The sequence below is a fragment of the Sapajus apella genome, unplaced genomic scaffold (assembly GCF_009761245.1).
Source record: "Sapajus apella isolate SASKATOON/1434 unplaced genomic scaffold, GSC_monkey_1.0 scaffold20, whole genome shotgun sequence".
Taxonomy (NCBI): Eukaryota; Metazoa; Chordata; class Mammalia; order Primates; family Cebidae; genus Sapajus; species Sapajus apella.
The window spans coordinates 9038677-9062528 of record NW_022436960.1 but is presented as its reverse complement, the minus strand read 5'-3'; the positions used below and the strand labels follow the sequence as shown (position 1 = coordinate 9062528).

Genomic DNA, 23852 nt, shown 5'->3' with positions numbered 1-23852 from the left:
TAGGGAAACCACCCCCATGATCCAATCACCTCCCTCCCTCGACAGGTGGGGATTACAGGTTACTCTCTCGACATGTGAGGATTACAATTTGAGACGAGATTTGGGTGGGGACACAGAGCCAAACCATATCACACATATTTGCTAAGTCTCTTCCTATCTTTCTGAAGTAAGACTCCACTGTTCACGTACAACAGGCTTCCAGTGTCAGCCGCTCTGGTGGGAGCCCAGAAATATCCAAACCCCCCTTCCCCAGAAAACCTTAAAATGAACAATACAGACCTCAGTCTCTTACTTCTCCTGGGCCTGTCTGGGATTCTGTCTCTTTCCCACATAACTCCCTGCACTGCCCTGAACCTTAAGACCCATAACAAATCAAAGACGCTACATTCATCTGCACTTGTCAGGGATATTAAATCAAGTTTACCCTAATGCTGCCTCCTTACATATTTTAAATTCAGCTTAAAGGTTTTTCTGTACATCATGAACTATAACAAGTGGAACGATGAACAGATCATAGCCTACACTTGTGCCAGTCACTGAGTTTGGCTGACAAACACCAACCTGTAACCAATCCATCTGTTTCTGTTCCTCACTGCTGTTTTCTGTACATCACTTTCCTTTTACTGTCCATAAATCTTCTTCTACCATGTAGCTACACTGGAGTCTCACAGCTCAGGAGGCTGCCCAAATTGTGACTCATTCATTGCTCATGTAAACTTTAGATTTAATCCAGCTGAGATTTTTATTTTATGAGGGAAGGGGGAGGGTTTGTTGGCCAGAAAAGTTGATCCTCCTGTGGCAGTACCAGATGTTATGGCCTGAATGTTTGTGTCTTCCCAAATTGATACATTAAAACCAAACCCCGAAGGTGATGGTATTAGAGTTGGGGCTTCTGGGATGTGATTAGGTCATGTGTAAAGCTCTCATGAGTGGGATTAGGACCTTTATAAAAGAGGCCCCAGAAAGCTTTCTCTGCTCTTTCTGCCATGTGAGGACACAGCCAGAAGATGCGACCTCTGAACCAGGAAACGACCTTCCCCAAAACCTGACCAGCCTGGCTTCTGATCTCAGCCTTCCAGCCTCCAGAACTGTGAGAAATACATTTCTGTTGTTCACAAGCCACCCAGTCTGTGGCAGCCCACACGGATGAAGATGCCAGGCCTGGGGATTTGCAAACACTACTTTATCACGGTAACCTCCAGAATCCCCCTGCCCTTCCCTTCAACCACACTGTTCATCAGAGTTGCAATGATATTTATTACAAGATGCGTAAAGGTAGATAGATACAAGTCTGGTTGGAAGGAGGAGAACTTCAAGGAGATTGGAGGAAACTTACTTTCTGCTCTCCAAAACATTTCCGTAGGGTCCCTGGTGCCCAAAGTCAGATAGTGCTGTGGCTCTGGGTGGGCAGTCTCTTACGCTGGGTTCACACCTCTGCCCAGGAAAAGGCTGCTCCAGGTGAAGTGGTCGAAGATCATGATGAGGAAGGGCTGGTTGAAACGCATGATGATAGGCTTGGACATCGGGTTTAGGGTGATCCCAGTGGGGCCAGTTGTGTTCACACCCTCCTCACTGAGTTGCAGCACAGCCTTATGGAACACCTGGTAGGTACAGAATGAAGATGGGTGGTGAGCACTTGCTATGTGTTCTCACTTTCCTGCCTCATTGCTGGGACTCCTAATGTTCTTGGCTTTAGGAAGGCGAAGCTAGGCTCAGAGAAGGTCACTTGCTGGGTCCTTCTCCAAGTGGCAGCCCCAGAATGACACAGCCCAAGTCTGTCCACCTCCAGAACCTGGGCTGTACCTACACTCCTGTAAAAAGGCAGGTTGGGCCCGTCACATGGAGATTAGAGGTCTCAGGGGTTGAACTGGGCTTCACTGTCCATGTTGGGTGCTTCTTACCATCCTGGGGTAGTGGAGGGAGATCTTGCTCCGTTTCCACTCAGCTGGGTAAATACTAGGGTTCCAGTTTTGCAAAGTGCCTATGCCTATTCTGTTTGGGAAAGCTGAAGCAGAATCTAAAAATGTAAATCTTTGACTGTTGATATGTCCTTGTTGTGATCAAAATTAGGAGTTCTGAAATCGGTAAAATGTCTGCCTAGCTTGTATCAAAAGACTTTGGTGGCTCATAACCTGGCTAATTAAGTAACAGGTGATATTGGTGAGCTCCCTACACCCTAAGGGGTGGAACTCCCAGCAACTCTCTCCAGCAAGCACACTGAGGCTCTAGTGGTTCTGCGAGTGGGCACCCATGGCTAGGAAGAAGCTGAGCTGGGGTTGGAACCCCGGCAGTGTGTTTTGAACATACGACATAATGAAGTTTTGAGTCAAAAGGCCTGAGATCAAACATCAAATTGTAATTTACTAGCTCTGTGACTGTGGGCAAGCTGTATACCCTCCCTGAAAAGGAGATTCCTCCTCTGAGAAATTGGAATAATACCCGCCTTTTAAGGGGCAGCTCTTTTGACTCAATCCACTCATGCAGCATGCATTTTACTGAGCACATATTGCATGCCAGGTACCACGGTGGCTGCAAAGTCCTTGTGTCTTGAGGTCAGGAGCCACATATCTGAGTAATGGGGGCACACCCAGAGGCTACACAGTTTGGGGCACATAGTAGGTGTTCAGTAAAAATTTTCCAAATGCATGAGTAACAACACATAGAGCCGAAGGATTTATGTAATTGAATGGATGTAATTGGGTAGAAGGCTCAATGTGATCCTAGTTAGACATTTACCACTTGTTTCTTTTTTCAGGGGCCAGTCACAGTTCTGCCATGACCACTCGGTTCCACAGTGCCCCCTCTGTGTGGTCTGGCGGGATGGGTAGGTGCCTGGGCTATGGCCCTCCTTTGTCGCTAGCTTCCTATATGATCTCAGGGGTGTTGCGTTTTCTTGCTGAACCTCCATTTACCTCATGGTGAGATGAGGGGCTTGGACTTGATCTGGGGTCCTCAGCCAGGGACCTAGTGGCTCACTCATGAATGAGCTCAGTGCCACTTCCTAGTATTATATTTATATTGTAAATTTTGGAGGGAAAAATGGGGGGATCCCAAGACATTTACCTTTGATAACTTCAGCTGGGCATCCTGGGTGATGCGTGAGAAATTTGCGTGGTTGGTGAACAAGTCTGCAATGCCCATTTCCTCCAGCACACTTCCAAAGTCATAGGCTTCAGAGATGGTGACCTTCGGAATGTACAGGTCCACCTGGCTGCTCGGGGTAAGCAGACAAAGTTAGACATTCCACGGCTGGGCCTGGCAGAGGGGAGAGCAGCTCCTCTTCTCTTGGCCAGAGTCTTATTTCCTCATGTGCTCCCTCCAGCTCCTGCCTCCCAGCCTGACTTGCTCTTTGGGGTAGGAGAAGTGACAGAACAGGAGGCAGGATTTGTCTCTGCCTCCATGACACAGGCAGCTTCCCCACTGGGCCTCTGAATTGTATGTTCTTTTCTTCTCTGCAATTCCTTTGAGCTGATTCCACCGGGATGCAACTGGATCATGGAGTGTTTAAGACATTGATCCACAAAGAAGCCTTTTTGGTCCCAGGAGAACCCCTGCTAGAAGCACAGGACTGGAGGGAGCACGCAGCTGGAAGCAGTGGTCCCTGGCTCCAGCCGTGCCACTAACGCTGTGTGGTCTTAGCCAAGTCCAGCCCCTCTCTTTTCTAATGTCCTCACCCACACACAAAGGTGGTTGAACACAGGCTCTCCCAGGGCCTGTGGGTGCTAAAGCTCTGTGATTCTGCAAGAATCTGATGATTCAGCTGGCAGTTTCTACCAGGTGAAGCAGGTGGGGTTTCTAGAAAGGTAAGTGGGGTCACACTAGGGGCAGCACAAGCATGTGCACTTTTTAACATGTCAAGGCATTAGTGTTATTTTTAAATTCTTCCTTGCCTTCTCCCCAGTGGGAGAGCAGATGCCTGAAACACTGAAACTGAGGGGTGTCAGGGAACTCGCACAGGCTCTCTGGGCAGGTGAGAGGGAAGGCACGAGACCCTGTCCTCACTGAGCAAAAGCAGCCCTGGGTGAGGCCTGGAGAGCAGCAACCATCCTGTATGAAGTGGAAGCCATCCTTTTCTAAAGGAAGAAGAACCAGAGGTGAGTGGTGTGTACCTTCTCCAGGTGCGGAAATAGTAACAGAAAGGAGGGAATGGAGACTAACTTATCCCAAACACCTGGTCTGTGTTCTTTACTTTTTTGTCTCCTCTCTCTCTCTTTCTCTTTCTTTCTTTCTCTCTCTCTCGCACACTCACACACACACACACACACACACACACACACACACACGCACACACACACCCTATGAAGTCGGAATCAACATCTTCAATTTCCAGGTTGAGAAACCAACACTAAGAGAGGCTGAGGAATTCCCTCAAAGTCACAGAACTGGAAGGCAACGGAACTGAAAGGCCAGGACTGGTTTTGCTACCTGCCACCTGCTGTGTTGTTGACAGCTATCAGAGAGCGAGGCAACAGGGCTTTAAACTATGTATTATTGATTAATGTTGCTCACACTGAAGTATTTTCATGAAGAGATTATTTTTGGTGTAAAGAAAGATAGATAGTCCTTCCCATAATTTTCAGTGGAGTTTGATCTGGAATGCAGTGTTTGCATCATGGTGCGTTATCACCCCTTGTGGAATTACACCTAAATTACAGGTTTTCTTTGGTGGGTAGAAAGGAGGAAGAGATGGCAAATGGATCCTTAGCATCACCCAGACACAGGTTTACACCCACGCATACTACAAATACACACACACTCAAGAGTAGGTATGGATGGTTTAAGCACTATGTCCTCCAAATAGCTATAGGGATTACTCAGAAGCACAGAGCTGACCACATGACTTCCCTAAAACTTTGTCAAATTTTGTGGTCTAAGAATTCTGCAGTAGAAAATTTGTCTCCAAGCCAAATTTGTCCCCTTCATTACTGCTGACCCTGTATTATTGGCACTCTGAGCATTGTCCCCTGCCTTGGTTGGTGCCATGCCCCGCTTCATGCCAGGTCTCAATGCCACTTCCTAGTGGCTGAACTTCCACTCAGCCTCAAGGCAGTTTCAAGGGAAGACAACCTGCTCTGCAGCCCTTCCCCCTTCCCCGGGCAGGGCCAGGCATTCCCACCTCCCAGCCAGCGGCATGTTACACTTCTCTCTCTGTCTCTCTCAGAACTCACATCATTGTACCACTGTTAATTCCACCAGAATCTGTTTTCTGCTCTAGAGTGCATGTCTTTAAGGGCTCTCTTTTGTCCTATTCACCATTGTGTTCTGTGTGCTTAGCCAGTGCGTGGTACGTAGCAGGCACTTCCATTTATGTGCACTGAATGAATGAATGAGAGAATGAAATGCTGCCTGATCCACTGCTGTCCTGAGCTACTCCAGATCTCCATGCCCGCTCCCTCCTCAGCATCCCCTCTCCACCAGGTTCCATGTTGGTTGACATTTTCTGACTCTCCTGCACAGACAGAACTTGAATCTCCGTGAGAGTGAGGACCATGTTCTAAAGAACACCTCTTTCCTCCTCCAAGGTGAGGAGCAGGGCTGGGCACACGCATGATAATAATTTCAATTGCTCTCCGGCTCAGGGGTGCTTTGGGGGAAAAGCTTTGTGCTTATAGGGGATTCATCCATCCATCCATCCATCCACTCACTCATTCATTTACTTATTCATTCATCCATTCATTTACTCATTCTCCATTCACTCATTCACCCATCCATTCACTCACTCACCATTCTGTGTACTCACTCACTCACTTATTCATCCATTCGTTCTCTAGCTCATTCATCCATCCATTCATTCACTCATTCATTCATTGTTGACTTACATCCTCAGCTGCCCTTGCCTGAGTGTCAACCCTGCACTACCTCTTGCTTGGGCCCGAGGTCAGAGATAGAGAGGATTCATTGGCAGCTTCTCCTCCTGACTACTGGCTCTTCAGGATATGCAGCCCTTGCTTTCTTTCTACTTACTTGCTTATTGCCTACTTTTAGCCTTGCTTTTTTAGTTGTTTACTGATTGACTGAATGATTGAAGAGTTAGATGCCCTGAGTAACCTAAGAACCATTGATAGGTTTTTGCATTGGCTCCATGATGAATACAGAGGTCATTTTCACTATATTTCTATGGGGTCTCCCAGGAATCTTCAGCAGGGCATGGTTTCAGGTAAGCAAGTTAACAAAATGGATAAGTGGGTAGCTGGGTGGTTAGTGAACTTACTTTAAGAAAATGCTGCAAAATATGACAACACAGATGTTGTGTATGAACCTCACAGGGAAAGGGGACCTCATTTGGTGAAGTATTTCAATGTTGATGGACAAATCAATAAATAAGTGTGAACTCTAGATCAGAGAACCTTATGGCCTTTGGGGGTCCAGCAGACAGGAAAACAATGAGCCCTGGAGGGTGAGTCCAGGGAAGAAAAGATGCACCCCTTTTCACCTGCCCCACTTTCTGGGGACACATGCATTGCAGAAATCAACATGATGGCTGGAGGGCTTACCTGCTGGTCAGGCCTGCAGACCACCTGTCAATTGTGTCCCGGCTCAGCGCAGTGATGACTGTGTTCATCTTCCCCTTTTCCGGAAGGATGAAGAAGACAGTCCCATTGCCCGTGTAGTTCAGCTGCACCAGCTGGCAGGGGAGCTCCGAGTCATGAAGGTAACTGATGGTGCCCGACTGGAACATCATGGGCACCTTCAGCACAGTTGTCTCGTCCACATAGAAGTTCTCCTCCCTGGTGCTTGCCAGGTCAAAGGGCTGTTTCCATGTGCCTAGGAAGAGGAGGAGACAGGTCTGTGGGGCAGAGAGGAAAACACAGTTTTAGGTGACCTCACGGGCTTGCTATCCAAGTGACACAGTGGCCTTCTGCGTGCCTGGAATGTCCCCACTTGAGTCTCAAGGGTTTTTCGGTAAGATAAGAAATGTAAAGCCTGTTCTATCCTCCACTTATTGGAGTGGGTTGAGGGTGAACTCTGTTTCTGAGATTGGCTTCTAAACAAGGAAGTGGGGAGAGACCAAGTGGGTGCTTGTCCTTGGATTTGATGTAAGATTCACTTAACCTAGACTGTACCTTGGCTCCCCCTGCCTAGAGCGAGTTCCGGCTCTGAGGGCTCTGGAAGTGGGGCTGGGTCTCAGGCCTCAAACTTACAGTCCCTGGTGGGCAATGAGGGGGCCATCTCCACCCCTGCCAGCCTGGCCGGCCCAGCCGAGGCTCCTGACCCTTTGAGTGGTCCTTCCTTCTAGACCACACTGTCTAAATGCAGAGGCAGGGTAAAAAGACTCCTTTAGGATCACAGACTCCCACTCCCAGCAGGCCCTCAGGTCCCCTCTACCATGTTCCAGGGTGCCACCATCCAGCTTGTTTGTTGCCTTGAGATGGGGAACTCACTACCTTCACAGATGGGGCTTGGCAGTCCTGGTCAGCTCTGACGGGAAGAAAATTGCTTCTCAGACTGAGCTAAAGCCTGCCTGATTGTCTGCCACCTGTGGGACCTCTTCTGTCCTTCTGAACTTATTCCAGACAACCGAGTCCACCTGCAGGAAACTTACCTGGGCTGGGTGTCACAGGGCCTCTTTGAAGGCTCCCTAGTCTTAAACTGATGACTGAGGCCCCTGAGTCTAGCAGGTCCTGGGTGTCTTGGCTGCCATTGACCACAAGTCCTCAAGCCCTTGTGAGGCAACTATTTCCCAGCCGAGGCTCCCTAAAGGTGGCCAGAACATCACTGCAGGTAGCATCTTCTCCATCCTACTGCCTGTGGGATCTGTGGATTTCTTGGCCAAAATTCTTGGTTCTGAGCCAACCACAAACCTCTTGTAATAGCTACTGATGGAGACAACAGGGGGAGGCTGATGACGTAGGGAAATCAGCCATGGCTGTGGAGTCTAGAGACCCCAGAGCTCTGCTGGCCCATTGGGAATGACCTCGCTAACCTTGGTGTCTGCAGATACTGACCAATGGTGGAAAACTCACCGTCCCCATCTGTCTCAAATGAGATCACTTGAGGGTTCTCAAATCATCCTCCAAAGGAAGTCCAAAATCCTCAGAACTAGAGGTTGTATTTTGTGGATAACTTAAAACTGAAAAAAAAAAAAGTGGGTAAACTATTTTTCATTGTTAGGTTTTCTATGATACAGCAAAACAAATTCACAAGTCTGACCACTCAGGCAAGGTCGGCTGAGGATGTGAGTCAGCAGTGAATGAATGAGTGAATGAATGGATGAATCCTTAACATTTTCCTGTTTGCTTTTTATGAAGTATTTCTTTTCTAGAAGCAAGCATAATGTATACAGTTTGACACAAAACAAAATACAAAATGGGGGTCAGCCTCTACTTTAAGGGATTTATTCTCAAAACGTCCTAGGAGAATTGGTGGTAGAGAAAGAATTTATGGGGGAAAATTGGAGCGAGCAAGGATGGCTCCTCTGGAAAATCTTTGAACAATATTTTTAATGTTCTTTAAAAAGAACTGCCGAGATAGTCCAATAAATAAATGACACATCAGGGCCATTTTACGTGTCCTACATTTAGTGATAATAGCTACACGACTCTTGATTTCTATTTATTATCCTGGCTTGCTAGAAATACTTCAGAGTATTTTCCAAGTGGTTTTAACCAAAAAACTTGTGGATTTGTTTTGCTGTATCATAGAAAATTTGTGTACAATGAGTCATTTTACCCCCATCAATGTCTGGTTCTGCATTAAAGTGTTCAAAGTTTCTCTGATTTTGCAACTTAAAGCTGCGATCTCCTATCCACTTAGCCCCTCTGTGGTCCTGAGGACACGGAAACCTCGTACAGAATGAAGCCAGGCTAACACCTGTTCCACCAGATGCCCACATGTGCTCAGGCCTCTCTCAGGCCCAGGAGAGCCCTCCCTGCACCTGGGTTTACCGTGCCTTTTCCCCAGGTTGTTTTGCCTGAACCTCTGTGCAACTACCGTGGAACTCCCTCCATGCACCAAGCACTTCGCAAAGGCACTGGATCTCCCAAAGAGACAGAGATGCCCTGCACAGGAGGGCACAGTCTCGTGGGGGAGATGGTCTGTGGAATTTGTGGGAGCACACAGAAGAGGTTTTGGACAAATGTTCCCAGCCTCCTTGGCCCTCCCATAGTCAGGTGTAAAGAAGGCTGCCTTTGTCTGGTCAGCCTCTCAGCCTCCCCATCCTGTGAGAAGGGCAGCCTCTCCCGGGAGTTCCAGCCTTGTGTTGGACAGCAGGAAAGACCCAGAGGCACATGGAGAAGAAGGACTTGCAGAGAGGCTAAGTCAGTCCAGTCAGTAAGGAGGTGTGGGACGGGAGGGGAGGTGGGCGCAGTCTGATGGGAAGCCATGGGAGAGAGCTGGGGAGGAGGGGAAAGGGCATGAGGAGTCCTGGCTGGGGATCACACCTCTGCTGATCTGATGATGTCGAGAGACACATGTTCAATAGTGATACTGGCATAGTTTCCTTATTTTGACTGTTTTACCTGCATTCCTTTAAATATGATTGCTTAACTGAAACTCAACCACTTGGGTGCTAAACAACATGTGATGGCAAGATGATTGCCAAAACGAGGCATGGGAAAACTGTAAAGCATGCATATGAGGACAAAGGTGTTCCTGGGTGAATCTGGGGAGGCTTCACAGAGGAGATGACTTTTGAGCTAAGATTTGAAGTGAGGGAAGGCAGTCAGATAAGTTGCAAGAGGGCTCATGAGGCAGAAGAGGCCTGGGCTTTGTGGCAGGCAGAATAATAGCCTTCCAAAATGTTCACATTCTAATCCCCAGAACTTGTGAATATGTTAGCTTACATGTCCAAGGGGAATTAAAGTTGTAGAGGGAATCACAGTTGGTGATTGGCTGGCCTTGAGATGGGCAGGTTATCCTGGATCATCCAGATGGGCCATTGTCCACTGTAACTCTGAGGCTTCTTGTAAGTCAAAGAGGAAGGCAGGAAAGCCAGAATCACAGAGAGAGATGTGATGACGGATTCAGAGGTGGGAATGATGCAATTACTGGCTTTGAAAATAAGAGGGACCCACAAGCCAGGTGGCTTCTAGAAGCTGGAAAAGGCCTGGAAGTGCATTTTCCCCTAGAGCTTCCAGATTTTTGTGAACAGGAAGGTTGAAAAACTGAAGCAGGACCTGGTCAGAGCAGTGTGTGCAGGACAGTTTTGGGGGCATCTGGGAGTTCCTGAGGGGGTGGGTGGGGTTCTGTCTGGTTCTAGACCATTTTTCCAGCCCCTGGCCCAGTGCTTGACAGTCAGCATTTGTGGAGCACAAAGCAGCCAGACTGTTTGTGGTTACAGGTATGAGCCTCAAACCAACCTACCAGAATGTGGGCACATTGCTCAACCCTTCTGGGTGTCATTTTGATCTTTTGTAAAATAATATAATTCCGCCTACCCAACAGGTTTGTGGTGAAGATGGAAGTTCCCAGATGTGTATGTGCTTTATAGAATCAAAGACTTTGCCCAAGAGTGTGCCCTGGATTTTAATGGCTGTTATTATTCCTGGCCAGAGCAGATGGGCTTTCAGACTGGGATGGGAGGGAATACCTTTGAAGAAGATATAGTTGATCAGGATGAGGACGGTTGGGCTATCCAGCCCTGAGAACAAGTCATTAATTTTCCCCTGTGTCTTACTCTTGACATAGCTGTTGATCTGTCTGCTGGCTATTGTAGCCCAGTCCTGGAAATTCAAAGTCAAGACCTCTGACTCATAGTAGTGCTTGATGTCTGCTGAGAATGACTCCAGCAACTTCAGGCTGCCATCAAGAAACAAGGCATTGCCCAAGGTCATTTCTAAGCTGGTGTCTGACTCTGCAAGGAGTTGGTGGAGGTGCTGGAAACCCTGATGGATCTCAGCCTCAGACTTCTCAGTGAGGTTGAACCCCAGTCCCTGGAGAAGTTGGGCCCGTGTGTGGCCACAGGTGCCCAGGGACAGCATAGCTAATGCCATGGAGATGCTCACAGGGGAGATGAAAATGTTCTTCTTGGGACTCAAGGCCACTAGGTGCTTATACAGGCTGAAGGCAAAGTCAGCGTTGACTGAAGCCAGACCCCGGTGATGTCTACTTGTGTTCATATAAACAGCGTTAGGATCCATGGCCTGGATGGTCCAGAGGCCACTGGAGGACAGCCAGAGAAGACAGGTATACAGGAGGAGTGGCATTGTCCAGTATAGCCAGGCCCTGCCAAATCAGAAAAGGTTGTTAGCTCATGTGGCAGCCTCTGAGTCAATGGGGCATAGTGCAACAGGGGGCGGGCAGAAGCCCCCATTCAGGCCCCAGTTCCTTTCTCCACACTGGCTGTGTGATCTGGAGCACATCACAGAGGGCACTGGACTTCAGTTTCCTCATTTGAAGATATGAATGATATGTGTTATGATTTTTCCAGTGCCTGCCAGGTACCCAACACTGATCTAGGTGGTCTGGCTGTATTCGGTCATCTAACCATCACCTAAACACTCCTAAAGTAAGTATTATTAACCTGATTTTAGGCAGGCAGAAATAGGTGCTCAGAAAGGTTAAAACCCACCCAACATATATGTTTAAAGTGCTGAAAGAAAAACAAAAAAAATTGAAGCATTCCCAGAAAAACAAAAGCTGAGAAAGCTTTTTTCCACAATACCTGTCCTGCAAGAAATGAGAGGCATTTTATTTCAGATTGAAATGAAAGGACACTGGAGAGTAACTTTAAGCTGAATGAAGAAATAAAAGACCTCTAATAAAGGTAAATGCATGGGTAATTATAAGCTACATTTTGGGGCACATGATGCATTGAGATAATTTGTGACATCAGTAACTGGAAGCAGGCGGGAACAGAGCTATAAGGATGCACAGCTTTTGTATGTGAAGTGAAAATGGTTATATCAAATATATTAGGGACTAAATGTATTATGAATATACATATTACATTTTGGCTTAGTTTATTTTCTTTATTGTTTTTCAATTCTTGATTTTATTTATCTCTGCTCTAATCTTTATTATTTCCTTCCTTCTGCTGTTTTTCAGTTGAGTTTGTTCTTTTTCTAGTCCCTAAATTATAAACAAAGACTAAAATTGTTTTTATGCATTAGCCTTCTACAATATGATCCAAGTATGTGCTGTCTACAAGAGACTCATTTTACATCCAAAGATGCAAATGGATGGAAAGTGAAAGGATGGAAAAGTTACCCCATGCAAATAGCAACCATGGGGAGGGGTGGTTAGATTAATATTAGACAAAATAGATTTTGAATAAAAAAAGGTGACAAAAGACAAAAGACAAAGAAGACAGTGATATATTAATCAAGTTTTCAGTACAGCAAGAAGATATAACATTTTTGGTCTCTCATTTCCCACATTATTGTCTTTTTTTTGTATTTAGTGTTTGTACTGATTTTTGTACTGAAATGATTTTTTGTACTGTAACACTTCAATAATTCTGTTCTCATCCCTTTTGGTTATTATGGGGATTACATTAACATCCTGAAGTTAACACCTGAATTTGAATATGTGCCATTTTTCATTTGAGATCTTGTATATTCATGTGTTTACAGCTATACATTTCTATCATCCCACTGCTTTCACTCATCCCATACATTTTGGTATGTTGTGTTTCCATTTTCAATTGTCTTTGTTTTCTAATTCCCTTGGTGGTATCTTTTTTGATCCACTGATTGATAAAGAGTGTGTCTTTTCCACAATTTGTAAAATTTCCGGTTTTCCTTCTGTTACTGATTTTGAACTTCATCTCATTGTGATTGGAGAAGATACTTAGTATGATAATCTGTCTTTTTAAATCTATTGACTCTTGATCTGTGGCCTAACATAGGGTCTATCTTGGAGAACGTCCCATGTGCACGTTAGAAGAATGTGTGCTCTGTTGTTATAGAGTGTTCTGTATGTGTCTGATACATCTAGCTTTTACTGAGTTGTTCAAGTTCTCTATTTTCTTACATATTTTATATCTGGTTGTCCTATCCATCATTGAGAATGAGGTATTGAAGTCTCCAAATTGCTGTGGAATCATTTCAACCTTCAATTGTGTCCATTTTTCCTCAATTTATTTTGTCTCAGATACACCCAGAAATGATATTTTACCAGCTGCTAAAGTGCGAATGTTTGTGTCTCCACAAATTCATATGTGGAAAACTATTCATGGGGGCTCTATCCTCAGGGAAGGAATTAATGCCTACATAAACGAGGGCTATGGCAGTATTTCTGGAAGAAATTGGCATATAAATCAGTAGACTGAGTAAAGACAGTCACCTTTACCAATATGGGTGGGCATTTTTAATCCATTAAAGGCTGGATGAAACAAAAAGGTAGGGGAAGGGCAAATTCTGTCTTCTGTCCCTGAGTTGGACATCCATGTTTGCCTGCCCCTGAACACTGGGGCTCCTGGTTCTTGGACCTTTAAACTCCGGGACTTAAACCAGCAGCCTTATTGGGCCCCTTTTCCTAGGATGGATCTGAACCATTGGCTCCTGTGGTTGTCAGGCCTTCATACTCGGACTGAATTACATGGCTGCCTTTCTTGGGTCTCCAGTTTGCTGATGGCAGGTTGTGGGACTTCTCAGCTTCTGTAATTACATAAGCCAATTCCCATAATGTCTCCTCTTATGTATATTTCAACATATAGTTTATGGTTCTCTGGAGAACCCTCACTAATATAATAGATTAAATTAATTTCAAGAGCCTATAATAGGATTATACACCATGCCCAATTTGGATTTATTTCTGTAATGCAAATATGTTTCAACATACAAAAATTGATCAGTGTAATACACCATACTAACAAAATAAAGGAAAAGAAAATCACATGATCATCTCAACTGGTGCAGAAAAAAGTTGAATTTGACATAATTCAACACACCATTTCATGATAAAAACACACAACAGATTGAGACAGTCGAGTGTAAAGAGGTGCCTGGAGAACATTCAATCTGCCTGCACACTGGGAGAATGGGGTGGAGATGTGGGAAGCTCGTGCCGTTTGAGGGGGAGGAGCTTGGCCTTTCTCCCCTGATCCATTCAATTGGTGAGACTCAGGCCTGCTCACGGGGACCCTCTCTCACTTTGCTGAGTTGTTTTCCTTTTCACCCAAAAAATTCAATTTTTCTCAGCCTTTAAAGTGTCTGTGAACCTAATCCTTCATGACCATGCGACAAGGACCATGATTTTAGCTGGACTAAGTAGAAAGTCCTACAAATAGGAATAGAAGAAAACTACCTCAACATAATAAAGACTATATATTTTAAAAAACCTATTACACTCAACAGTGAAAGACTGAAAGCATTTCCCTGAAGATCAGGAACAAAACAAGGATGCTTGCTCTCACTACTTTTACCAAATACAGCACTGGAAGTTCTAGCCAGAGCGATTGGGCAAGGAAATAAAAAGGTATCCAAATTTGAAAGGAAGAAATAAAATTATCTGTGTTCACAGATAACATGGTCTTATATGTAAAAAACCATAAAAATTCTACAAAATTCCTGTTAGAACTAATAAACACATTTAGCAAAGTTGCAAGATACAAAATCAAAACACTAAAATCAGTTGCATTTCCCAACACTAATAAAGGAAACAATTTGAAAAGGAAACTAAGAAAACAATTCCATTTACAATAGTATGAAAAAGAATAAAATAGAGATTAAGCAGGGAGGTAAGAGACTTATACACGGAAAAGTACAAAACAGTGCTGAAAGCAATTAAAGAGGACATAAATAAATGGAAAGACATCCTGCATTTATGTATTGGAAGAAATTGCTAAGATAGTAATACTATCCAAAAAGTCTATAGATTCAATGTAACTCCTATCAAAATTCCAATTACATATTTTGCAGAAATAGAAAAAAATCATCCTCAAATTTATATAAAGATCTCAAGGGACCCTGAATTGCCAAACAATGCTGAAAAAGAACAAAGTTGCAAGTCTTACACTTTCTGATTTCAAAATTTACTGTAAAACTGTAATAATCAAAACAGTGTGGTACTGGCATAAAGTTGGATGTATAGGCCAATGGAATAGAATACAGAGCCCAGAAATCAGCCTTGCATATATGGTAAAATGATTTTTGACAAAGGTGCCAGATCATTGGATAAGGAAAAGACAGTCTTTCCAACAAGTGGTGCTGAAAAATTGGGTATTTACATGCAAAAGAATGAAATTGGACTGTTACCTATCACCATATACAAAAATTAACTCAAAATAGATCAATAACCAAAACATGAGTTAAAACTATAAAAATCCTAGAAAAAAACATGGGGGAAAAACTTTATGATATTGGCTTTGGCAATGATTTCTTGAATATCACACCAAAGCCATGAGCAACAAAAGAAAAAATAGACAAATTGTACTTCACCAAAATTGAAAACTTTGTTCATCAAAGGATACTATCAGTAAAGTAAAACTGCGACTCACAGAATGGGAAAACATTTGCAAATCACATATCTGATATCCAGGATATATAAAGAACTCCTAAAATGCAAGAACAACAACAACAAAACATATAAACCCAGTTAGAAATGGGCAAAGGACTTGAGTAGACATTTCTTCAGACACAACATACAAATGGCCAAGAAGCACGTGAAAAGATGCTCAGCATCACTAATCATTAGGAGCATCAAAACCATGATGAGGTACCACTTCAAATCCATTAGGATGGCTACTATAAACAGACAAACAAAACGCAAAACAGTAAGTTGGCACACCAGGCCTGGTGGCGCGTGCCTGTAATCCCAGCTACTCTGAAGGTTGAGGTGAGAGGAATGCTTGAGGCCAGGAGTTTGAGACCAGCCTAGGCAACATAGCGAGACTCCATTTCAAAAAAAATTTAAGCATTGGCATGAATGTGGGAAAATTGGAATCCTTATGCATTGCTGGTAAGAATATAAAGTTTTACAACATGTAGAAAACAATATGGCAGTTCCTTAAAAATTAAACAGAATCATCATTTGACCCAGAAATTTTGCTTCGACTATATACAACTAAGAACTGCCAAGAAGATAGTCCAGGAACTTGAAAAGATATTTGTAGACCAAAGTCACAGCAGCATTATTCACCATAGCAGAAGATTAAAACAACCCCAATGTCCATCAATGGATGAATGAACAAAGTATGGTCTAAACATACAATTGAATACTATTCAACTTCAACAAGAAATGAAATTCTGACATCTACTACAACATGGATGAATCTGGAAGACGTTATGTTACTTGAAATAAGCCAGGCACAAAAGGACAAATATAATATAATTCTATACCTAGAGTAGAAATATATATAATTCTGTATGTAGGGACAGAAGTAAAATTGTGGTTACCAGGGGCTAGGGCAAGGGGAGACTGCAGAATTCCTGCTGAGTGGGTACAGTTTCAGTTTGGAATGATGAACAAGTTCTGGACGTAGATGGTGGTGATGGTGGCACAACAATATGAAAGTACTTTTAATGCTACTGAACTGTACACCCGTAGTTAAAATGTTAGATATTATATTTTCTCACAATAAAATTTAAGAAAATAATTAAATATAAATGATTTAAAAAGATGCTGATTCTCACTAACATAGCCCGGGGGTCTTTGTGACCGAGACCCTGGTGGCAGTTCTGCCTCCAGCCTCAAATCTGGCCCCTTGAGTTCTCAGCCACAGCAACACTGGGGGTCCGGGGTTCCTTCCAGCACACACCAGCCTTTTATCCGACTGTGGGGCAGGGTAGGGTAGGGCAGGTCAGGGCAGATCACGTCACTGCAGGATAGGTTACTTACTGCAAGACAGTTATGCAGTTTCCCAGGGCAAGTCATTTCGCTTTCCCCACGTTTGCTGAGCCCAGCTCTGGGCTGGGAGCAGGGAACGAAGATGCACCTGCCTCAGCCCTGCCCATGTGGCTCCAGTCTGTAGGTTCCTCGCCTCCCTGCCTCACCTGGCTCACTCCATCTTGTGCTTTGAGACTCAGGTCCCAGGTCACCACCTCCAGGAAGCCTTGCATCTGTGCTTCTCTATGGCCTTGCCCCATGACAGGCAGTGAAAACTTTGCTGAGCTCTGGTCACTGCCATGCCTGTCTGGGGTCACCCTCTTGGGCACAGGCAGCATGACGCCAATGGTAGGATGGGCCCCCATTCCTTTCCTGCTGTCTCTGTGGAAATTGTATGCCTCACCTTCTCCTGTGTTAATTCTTTAAGATGAGGGTGAAACTCCACCCACCCCACAATGTTGTCGTGAATACCAGACCTGGCTGTTATCAGTGCTTGGTTTATGTGACCTCACTTAATGGGTCATCCTGGGGCCCATTTTATAGATGAGAAAACTGAGATCCAGGGAGATAGAGTAACTCCCCCTGAGTGGGAATTCTAAGCCTGGATGTCTGACTTCAGAGCTTGTGCCGTGCCATTCTGCCTGTCTCTACAGAAAGCAAAATGATGAGTAAAACACCTCTTAAGAGTACCCGGCCATATATAAAAATGCGGAGTATCAATCTTATTCAGGCATTTCATGTCAAGCACGCCCTCTTTGTTCCTCATCTCTGAAGATGCTCACTTAGTAACACTCACTGTGTTCTGTTTTCACAAATGCCCTATGAGCCAGGCACAGTTCTTGACCTTCTGTATTGAAACCTTATGTGGTATAGTGCAGACAGTTCTGTTCTCTGTGCATCATCTCTGACCCAGGTCACTGAGGGAGGAGCTGTGGTGGAGAAAGGTCTGCGTGACTCTGAAGAATGCCTCTGACCTGAGCCAGCTGAGCACTCCCCAGCCCCCAGCCCCGGCCAGCATCCTTCATCAGTGGGCGTGCCGGCTAGACCAGATACACTGTAGCTCTCAGGCTCGAACCCTGTGGCTCTTGTGGCCATCTGGCTGGGCTTAGGAGCATCAGTCATGGCAGTGGATGAGAATGGCTCTTAGCTACAGCCCTCTGTGGCAGTCCCCTGCATGGCAGGAGCCCAGGGGACAGCAGAACCCCAGTGGATGACTCACAGACTCTGGGATCTGGAAAATCCTCCACAACGTTGCCTCATAACACTGCTGGCTGCTCTAATGTTCAATGTACCGTTTAAAAAACCAAAACATCTCAACAAACCAAACAAGAAGTGAGCTGCAGTCATGGCTTTGCTCTGTGCTTCTCTGTGGCCTTGCCCCATGACAGGCAGTGAAATCTTTGTTTTGCTCTGGTCACTGCCATACCTGTCTGGGGTCCCCTCGTGGGCACAGGCCTTGTGCAGCATGATGCCAGTTGTAGGATGGCAGAGACAGGGCCGCGGGAGGGACAGAGGGTTCTTGGGTGTTACTCACAGTCTGCAGTGGACTCAGGCTGTTTCTGCTGGCTCGGTCCTCCTGTCCTGGACCCAGCATGTGTACAGTAAGCCTGTGGGGGATGCTGCCTGTTAAATTCTGTTTTCCAGCTTCCTGGATGGTTAATGGTTAGAGGGGCAGGTGGCCTTCACCATTTGGTAGTCCTTTCCCCACAGCCATGAACCAATGGGAGGCTTTGTCAGGACAGCTGAGTAAACACCATGATGCTGCAAATTAACTTTGCTCTGCGTTCAATTCTATGAAGTTGATTTTAAACATCAAAATGTGGCTGGAGTTGCAGCACTGCAGGTGCCCTGTGTCAGTGGGCAGAGATGTCTTAGGTACCCTTAATTGACACCAAGATGCATATACTTGTGAAAAAAAAACAAAACAAAACCACACACACAGGTGTTTAGCTCCAACTGGGGATGACTTGCCCAAGGTCCTGCCTTCCAGGGGACTTAGCCTGGTGGGAGAGGCAGACATGGAATAATATCAGCCAAGCGCTTCCTCTGGATTATCTCACAAAATCTTCCCAATGACTCTGTGAAGTGGATACCCTTGTTATCCATCCTCTTTAGATAGGAAACCGAGATGCATGGGAGTTAAGTGAAGCACCGTTGAGATTCAAATCCAAGACCATTCAACTCCAAAACCTAGCACCTTCCCTCTTCCCCACATTTTATTTTTCATCAGTTTTCCTTGGATTACAGGTGACAGACATCAAATTTGAATTGCTTTAAAGCAAAAAGGAATATTTATTGGATCTCATGAATGAGAGGTCCAAGGGTGGAAAGGACTTCAGGCATGGCTGAATCTAGGGAGTTCCAAATCAGATCACTCCTCTCTCTCTCTCTCCGTCTCTCTCTCTGATTCCTTCCTAGCTCTGCTTTCTTCTTCTACTTTATTCTGTCTGCATTGGGGACAAAGGTGGCCACTGCAGCTCCAGGTTCTTTGGTTCTAACTGGTTAGTTGGTATCAGAAGGAGAGAAATTCTGACTTTTCTCAGTGTTCTTAGACTCAGTCCCCCCAAGAGTCTAAGGCACGGTTGTCCCGCTTTGGACTGATCACAGTGTGTAGAAGGATGGGGCATTGTGAATGCCTCACTAGAGTTCTGGGCTCTCCATTGGGTTGATAGCATCATTGCTTCCATGCAGGGATGAGGGAAGCTCTTTCCAGGGGAAAAGAGGAAAGTAGGGCTTATCACTGGATCTGCAGTTTTGGAGACACCTTAGTTTTGTTGATATTTCTTTGGTCTTTTCAAGTTTCCTATTCTATAAGCCAATTTTGAACTTTGTATCTAGGAATTTATCTATTTCATCTAGATTTTCAAATTAAATACTAGAGAGTTATTTATTATGCCCCATTATTATTTTTATTATTATTTTATATCAGTAATTCTTTTTTCTTTTTTTGTTCTATATTTTACTTATGCCTTTTCTTCCTTTGATAAATCCTGTTACAGAGATCTCTCTAGCTAATTAATCTTTCCAAAGATCCACCTTTTAGTTCTGTTACTGGTTTTTAAAAAAATTGATATTTCATCGATTTCTGTTTATATCTTTATTTTTTAATCTCCCTTTTAAATTCTCTGGGCTTTGGTCTGTTGTACTTTTTTCTATTTTAGTGAGATAAATGCTTGGCTTTCTTATGCTTTAATATTTCCGGTCTCCACATAAATGTATTTAAAGTTAAAAGTTTTCATCTAAATACTGATTGAGCTATGTCCCACAAATATTTGATAATTACTATTTTTATTGTCATTTTTTTCTAAGTATTTTAAAATTTCCTTTATGGTTTCATTTGAAACCCAAGAGTAGTTTAGTAATATGTCACTGAGTTTATTTAGAATTTTAGGTTATTCTTTTGTTATTAACTTCCAGTTTTATTTCACTATGGTCAAAGAATATTGCCTATTATGATATTGAACATTTGGAATGTTTTGAGGTTTTTAATAACCATATAAGGCCTATTTTAATAAATGTTTCATGTTTTCTTAAAAAATAATGAATCTATTTGATATGTATATATACACATTCATATATATTTATATGTAATAACTTGAACTTATTATTTTATTTAAATCTTCATATCTATGTTGATTCTTTTTTTTAATTGTGTTTTAAGTTCTGGGGTACATGTGCAGATCTTGCAGGATTGTTGCATAGGTGCACACATGCCATGATGGTTTGCTGTCTCCATACCCCCGTCACCTACATCAGGCATTTCTCCTAATGTTATCCCTCCTCAACCTCCCCGCCGCCTGCTGTCCTTCCCCTAGCCTCCCCAGCCCCCAACAGAGCCCAGTGTGTGACATTGCCCTCCCTGTGCGCATGTGTTCTCATTGTTCAACGCCTGCCTATGAGTGAGACCATGCAGTGTTTGGTTTTCTGTTCTTGTTTTTGTTTGGTTTTCTTTCTTGTTCTTGCGGTGTTTGTTTTCTTGTGTCAGTTTGCTGAGAATGATGGTTTCCAGATTCATCCATGTCTCTACAAAGGACATGAACTCATCCTTTTTTTCTGGCTGTATAGTATTCCATGGTGTATATGTGCCACATTTTCTTTGTCCAGATTATCATTGATGGGCATTTGCGCTGGTTCCAGGTCTTTGCTATTGTAAACAGTGCTGCAATGAACATACATGTGCATCTGTCTTTATAATAGAATGAGTTACAATCCTTTGAGTATATACCCAGTAATGGGATTGCTGGGTCAAATGGAATTTCTATTTCTAGATGGTTGAGGAATCACCACACTGTCTTCCACAGTGGTTGAACTAATTTACACTCCCACCAACAGTGTAAAAGTGTTCCTGTTTCTCCACATCCTCTCCGGCATCTGTTGTCTCCAGATTTTTTAATGATTGCCATTCTAACTTGTGTGAGATGGTATCTCAACGTGGTTTTGATTTGCATTTCTCTAATGATCAGTGATGAGCATTTTTCGTAAGTTTCTTGGCCTCACAAATGTCTTCTTTTGAAAAGTGTTTGTACATATGTTTTGCCCACTTTTGAACAGGTTTTTTTTTTTTTTCTTGTAAATCTGTTTTAGTTCTTGGTAGATTCTGGTTATTAGCCCTTTGTCAGATGGGTAGATTATAAATTTTTTTTCCCATTCTGTTGGTTGCTAGTTCACTCTGATGATTGTTTCTTTTGCTGTGCAGAAACTCTTAAGTTTAATTAGATCCCATTTTTCTAGTTTTGCTTTTGTTGCCATTGCTTTTGGTGTTTTAGTCATGAAGTGCTTGCCTATGGGTTCAGTTTCTGCTTTCTGCACATGGCTAGCCAATTTTCTCAACACCATTTATTAAACAGGAAAACCTTTCCCCATTGCTTGTTTTTATCAGGTTTGTCAAAGATCAGATGGTTGTAGATGTGTGGCATTACCTCTGAGGCCTCTGTTCTGTTCCATTGGTCTATATCTCTGTTTTGGTACCAGTACTATGCTGTTTTGATTACTGTAGCCTTGTAGTATAGTTTGAAGTCAGGTAGCATGATGCCTCCATCTTTGTTCTTTTTGCTTAGAATTGTCTTGGCTATGTGGGCTCTCTTTTGGTTCCAAATTAAGTTTAAAGTGGTTTTTTTTCCAGTTCTGTGAAGAAGGTCAAGATAGCTTGATGGGGGTAGTGTTAAACCTAGAAATTACTTTGGGCAGTGTGGCCATTTTCACAATATTGATTCTTCCTAACAATGAACAGAAAGAACTCCCATTCAAAATTGCTACAAAGAGAATAAAGTACCTAGGAATACAACTAACAAAGGATGTGAAAGACCTCTTCCAGGAGAATTACAAACCACTGCTCAAGGAAATAAGAGAGAACACAAACAGATGGAAAAACATTCCATGCTCAAGAAATTGCTGGGTCATATATTTGGCTTTAGTAGAGACTGTCAAACAATTTTCCAAAGTGATTGGATCAATTTATACTTTCAAACAATGGTGTATGCGAGGCACAATTGCTCCAGATCTTTACAAATCCTTGGCGTTGTCCATCTTTTTCATTTTATCCATTCTGGTGGGTGTGTAGTGGTTCCACATAATAGTTTTATACCTCATTTCCCTGATGATTAATGAAACTGATTACCTTTTAATTTTTTTTGCCATTTGGATATAATCTGTTGAGAAGTAACTAAGTTAGATTGAACAGAAGTGCCTGTTTTTGTCATATTGTCATTTTCTTATCAGTTGGTAAGTTTAACTATCCTTTGCCAGATCAATATATTGCAATATAAGTTTGTGACTTAACTTTCACTCTCTTAATGGAATCTTTTGATGAACATAGTTCATTATTTTAATAAGGTTTAAATCATCGTTTATTTTTTTACAGTTAATGCTGCTTATGTTCTGTTTAAGAAATCTTTGCCTATCCAAATGTTATGAAACATTTTCTTTGAAAAGCTTTATTGTTTTCTTTTTCACTTTTAGGTTCGTTATACATCTGAATTTGATTTTTGTGTATGGTGTGAGGTAGAGGTCAAATTTATCTTATTTCATATATATGACACCATTTGGTGATGATGGGGATTGTGTTTTCTAAAGATGTCATGTCATAAAAGACAAAATGTGTTACCTCTCAGAGGATACTCAAGAGACACGACGGCTGGGTGCGGTGGCTCACGCCTGTAATCCCAGTGCTTTGGGAGGCCAAGGTGGGCAGATCACGAGGTCAGGAGTTTGAGACCAGACTGACCAACATGGTGAAACCCCATCTCTACTAAAAATACAGAAATTAGCTGGGTGTGGCAGTGTGTGCCTGTAATCCCAGCTACTCAGGAGGCTGAGGGAGGAGAATCACTTGAATCCGGGAGGTGGAGGTTGCAGTGAGCTGAGATAGTGCCACTGCACTCCAGCCTTGGCGACAGAGTGAGACTCCATTCAAAGAGAGAGAGAGAGAGAGAGAGAGAGAGAGAGAGAGAGAGATGACATCAGTAATGGTGTGATTTCAGAGAAAGAGGTAGTCACTCTTGGAGAGCATTGGCAAGAAGCTCCTCCCAGGATATGGATGACCTTCTGAAAGTTCCTGATGACTTACTAAATGCAGAGCTTGGGTCCTTCATAGGAGAAAACATGTGCTATGTATTAAGGACCTTATCGGGACAATTGACAAAGTTGGAATATGGATGGTACATTAGATAAAGGTATCAGTGCTAAATTTCCTCAAATTGGTAGGTTTACTGAGAATTAACATCTCAAAATCATAGAAAATATACACTGAAGTATTTAGGGTTAAAGAGGTATGATGTATACAATTTATTATCAAAATATTCTGAAAAAAATTATACATGTACATACAGGCATGCATACATATGTTTGTATGTATGTCTCCGGGAGAGAAATTACATATGTGTGTTCTTTGTATTATTTTTATTCTTGCAGCTTTTCTGTAGGTTAGAAATTACTTCCAAATACAGAGTTAAGAAAAAAAGAAAAAAGGCTGGGCTCTGGCTCTTGCTCTGCCATTGTCAGCAGGTGGCCTTGCGACCTTTCTCTCTGGGGCGTAACTTCACCTCTGGTGGAGCTATAGATATTCCCTGCTTCATGGGGTTGCTGTGAGGATGATGTGGTGCTTGAGCCTAGCACAGTTGCAAGCACATTTTAAGGCATGAAAATCA

General features: G+C 43.4%; 1 protein-coding gene across 1 annotated transcript; it reads right to left on the bottom strand.

Annotated features, from left to right (window-relative positions):
- Positions 1-1237: 1237 nt before the first annotated feature.
- On the bottom strand, positions 1238-18364 carry SERPINA6 (serpin family A member 6). The gene is made up of 5 exons (XM_032287532.1): positions 18242-18364; positions 10529-11163; positions 6495-6765; positions 3064-3211; positions 1238-1601 (listed from the first exon to the last, which is right to left on the bottom strand). Exons 2-5 carry the CDS (start codon positions 11142-11144, stop codon positions 1416-1418), a joined length of 1221 nt encoding a protein of 406 aa, XP_032143423.1. The 5' UTR covers positions 11145-11163; positions 18242-18364; the 3' UTR covers positions 1238-1415.
- Between the last annotated feature and the right edge of the window lie 5488 nt (positions 18365-23852).

Coding starts and splice junctions, on each gene's coding strand:
- SERPINA6 (XM_032287532.1), bottom strand. CDS start 11,144: ATGCCACTCCTCCTGTATACCTGTCTTCTCTGGCTGTCCTCCAGTGGC. Junction 3,212..6,494: donor TCTGCAGGCCTGACCAGCAG/GTAAGCCCTCCA, acceptor TACCCCGAGCAG/CCAGGTGGACCTGTACATTC. Junction 1,602..3,063: donor CCCAGCTGAAGTTATCAAAG/GTAAATGTCTTG, acceptor TGTACCTACCAG/GTGTTCCATAAGGCTGTGCT.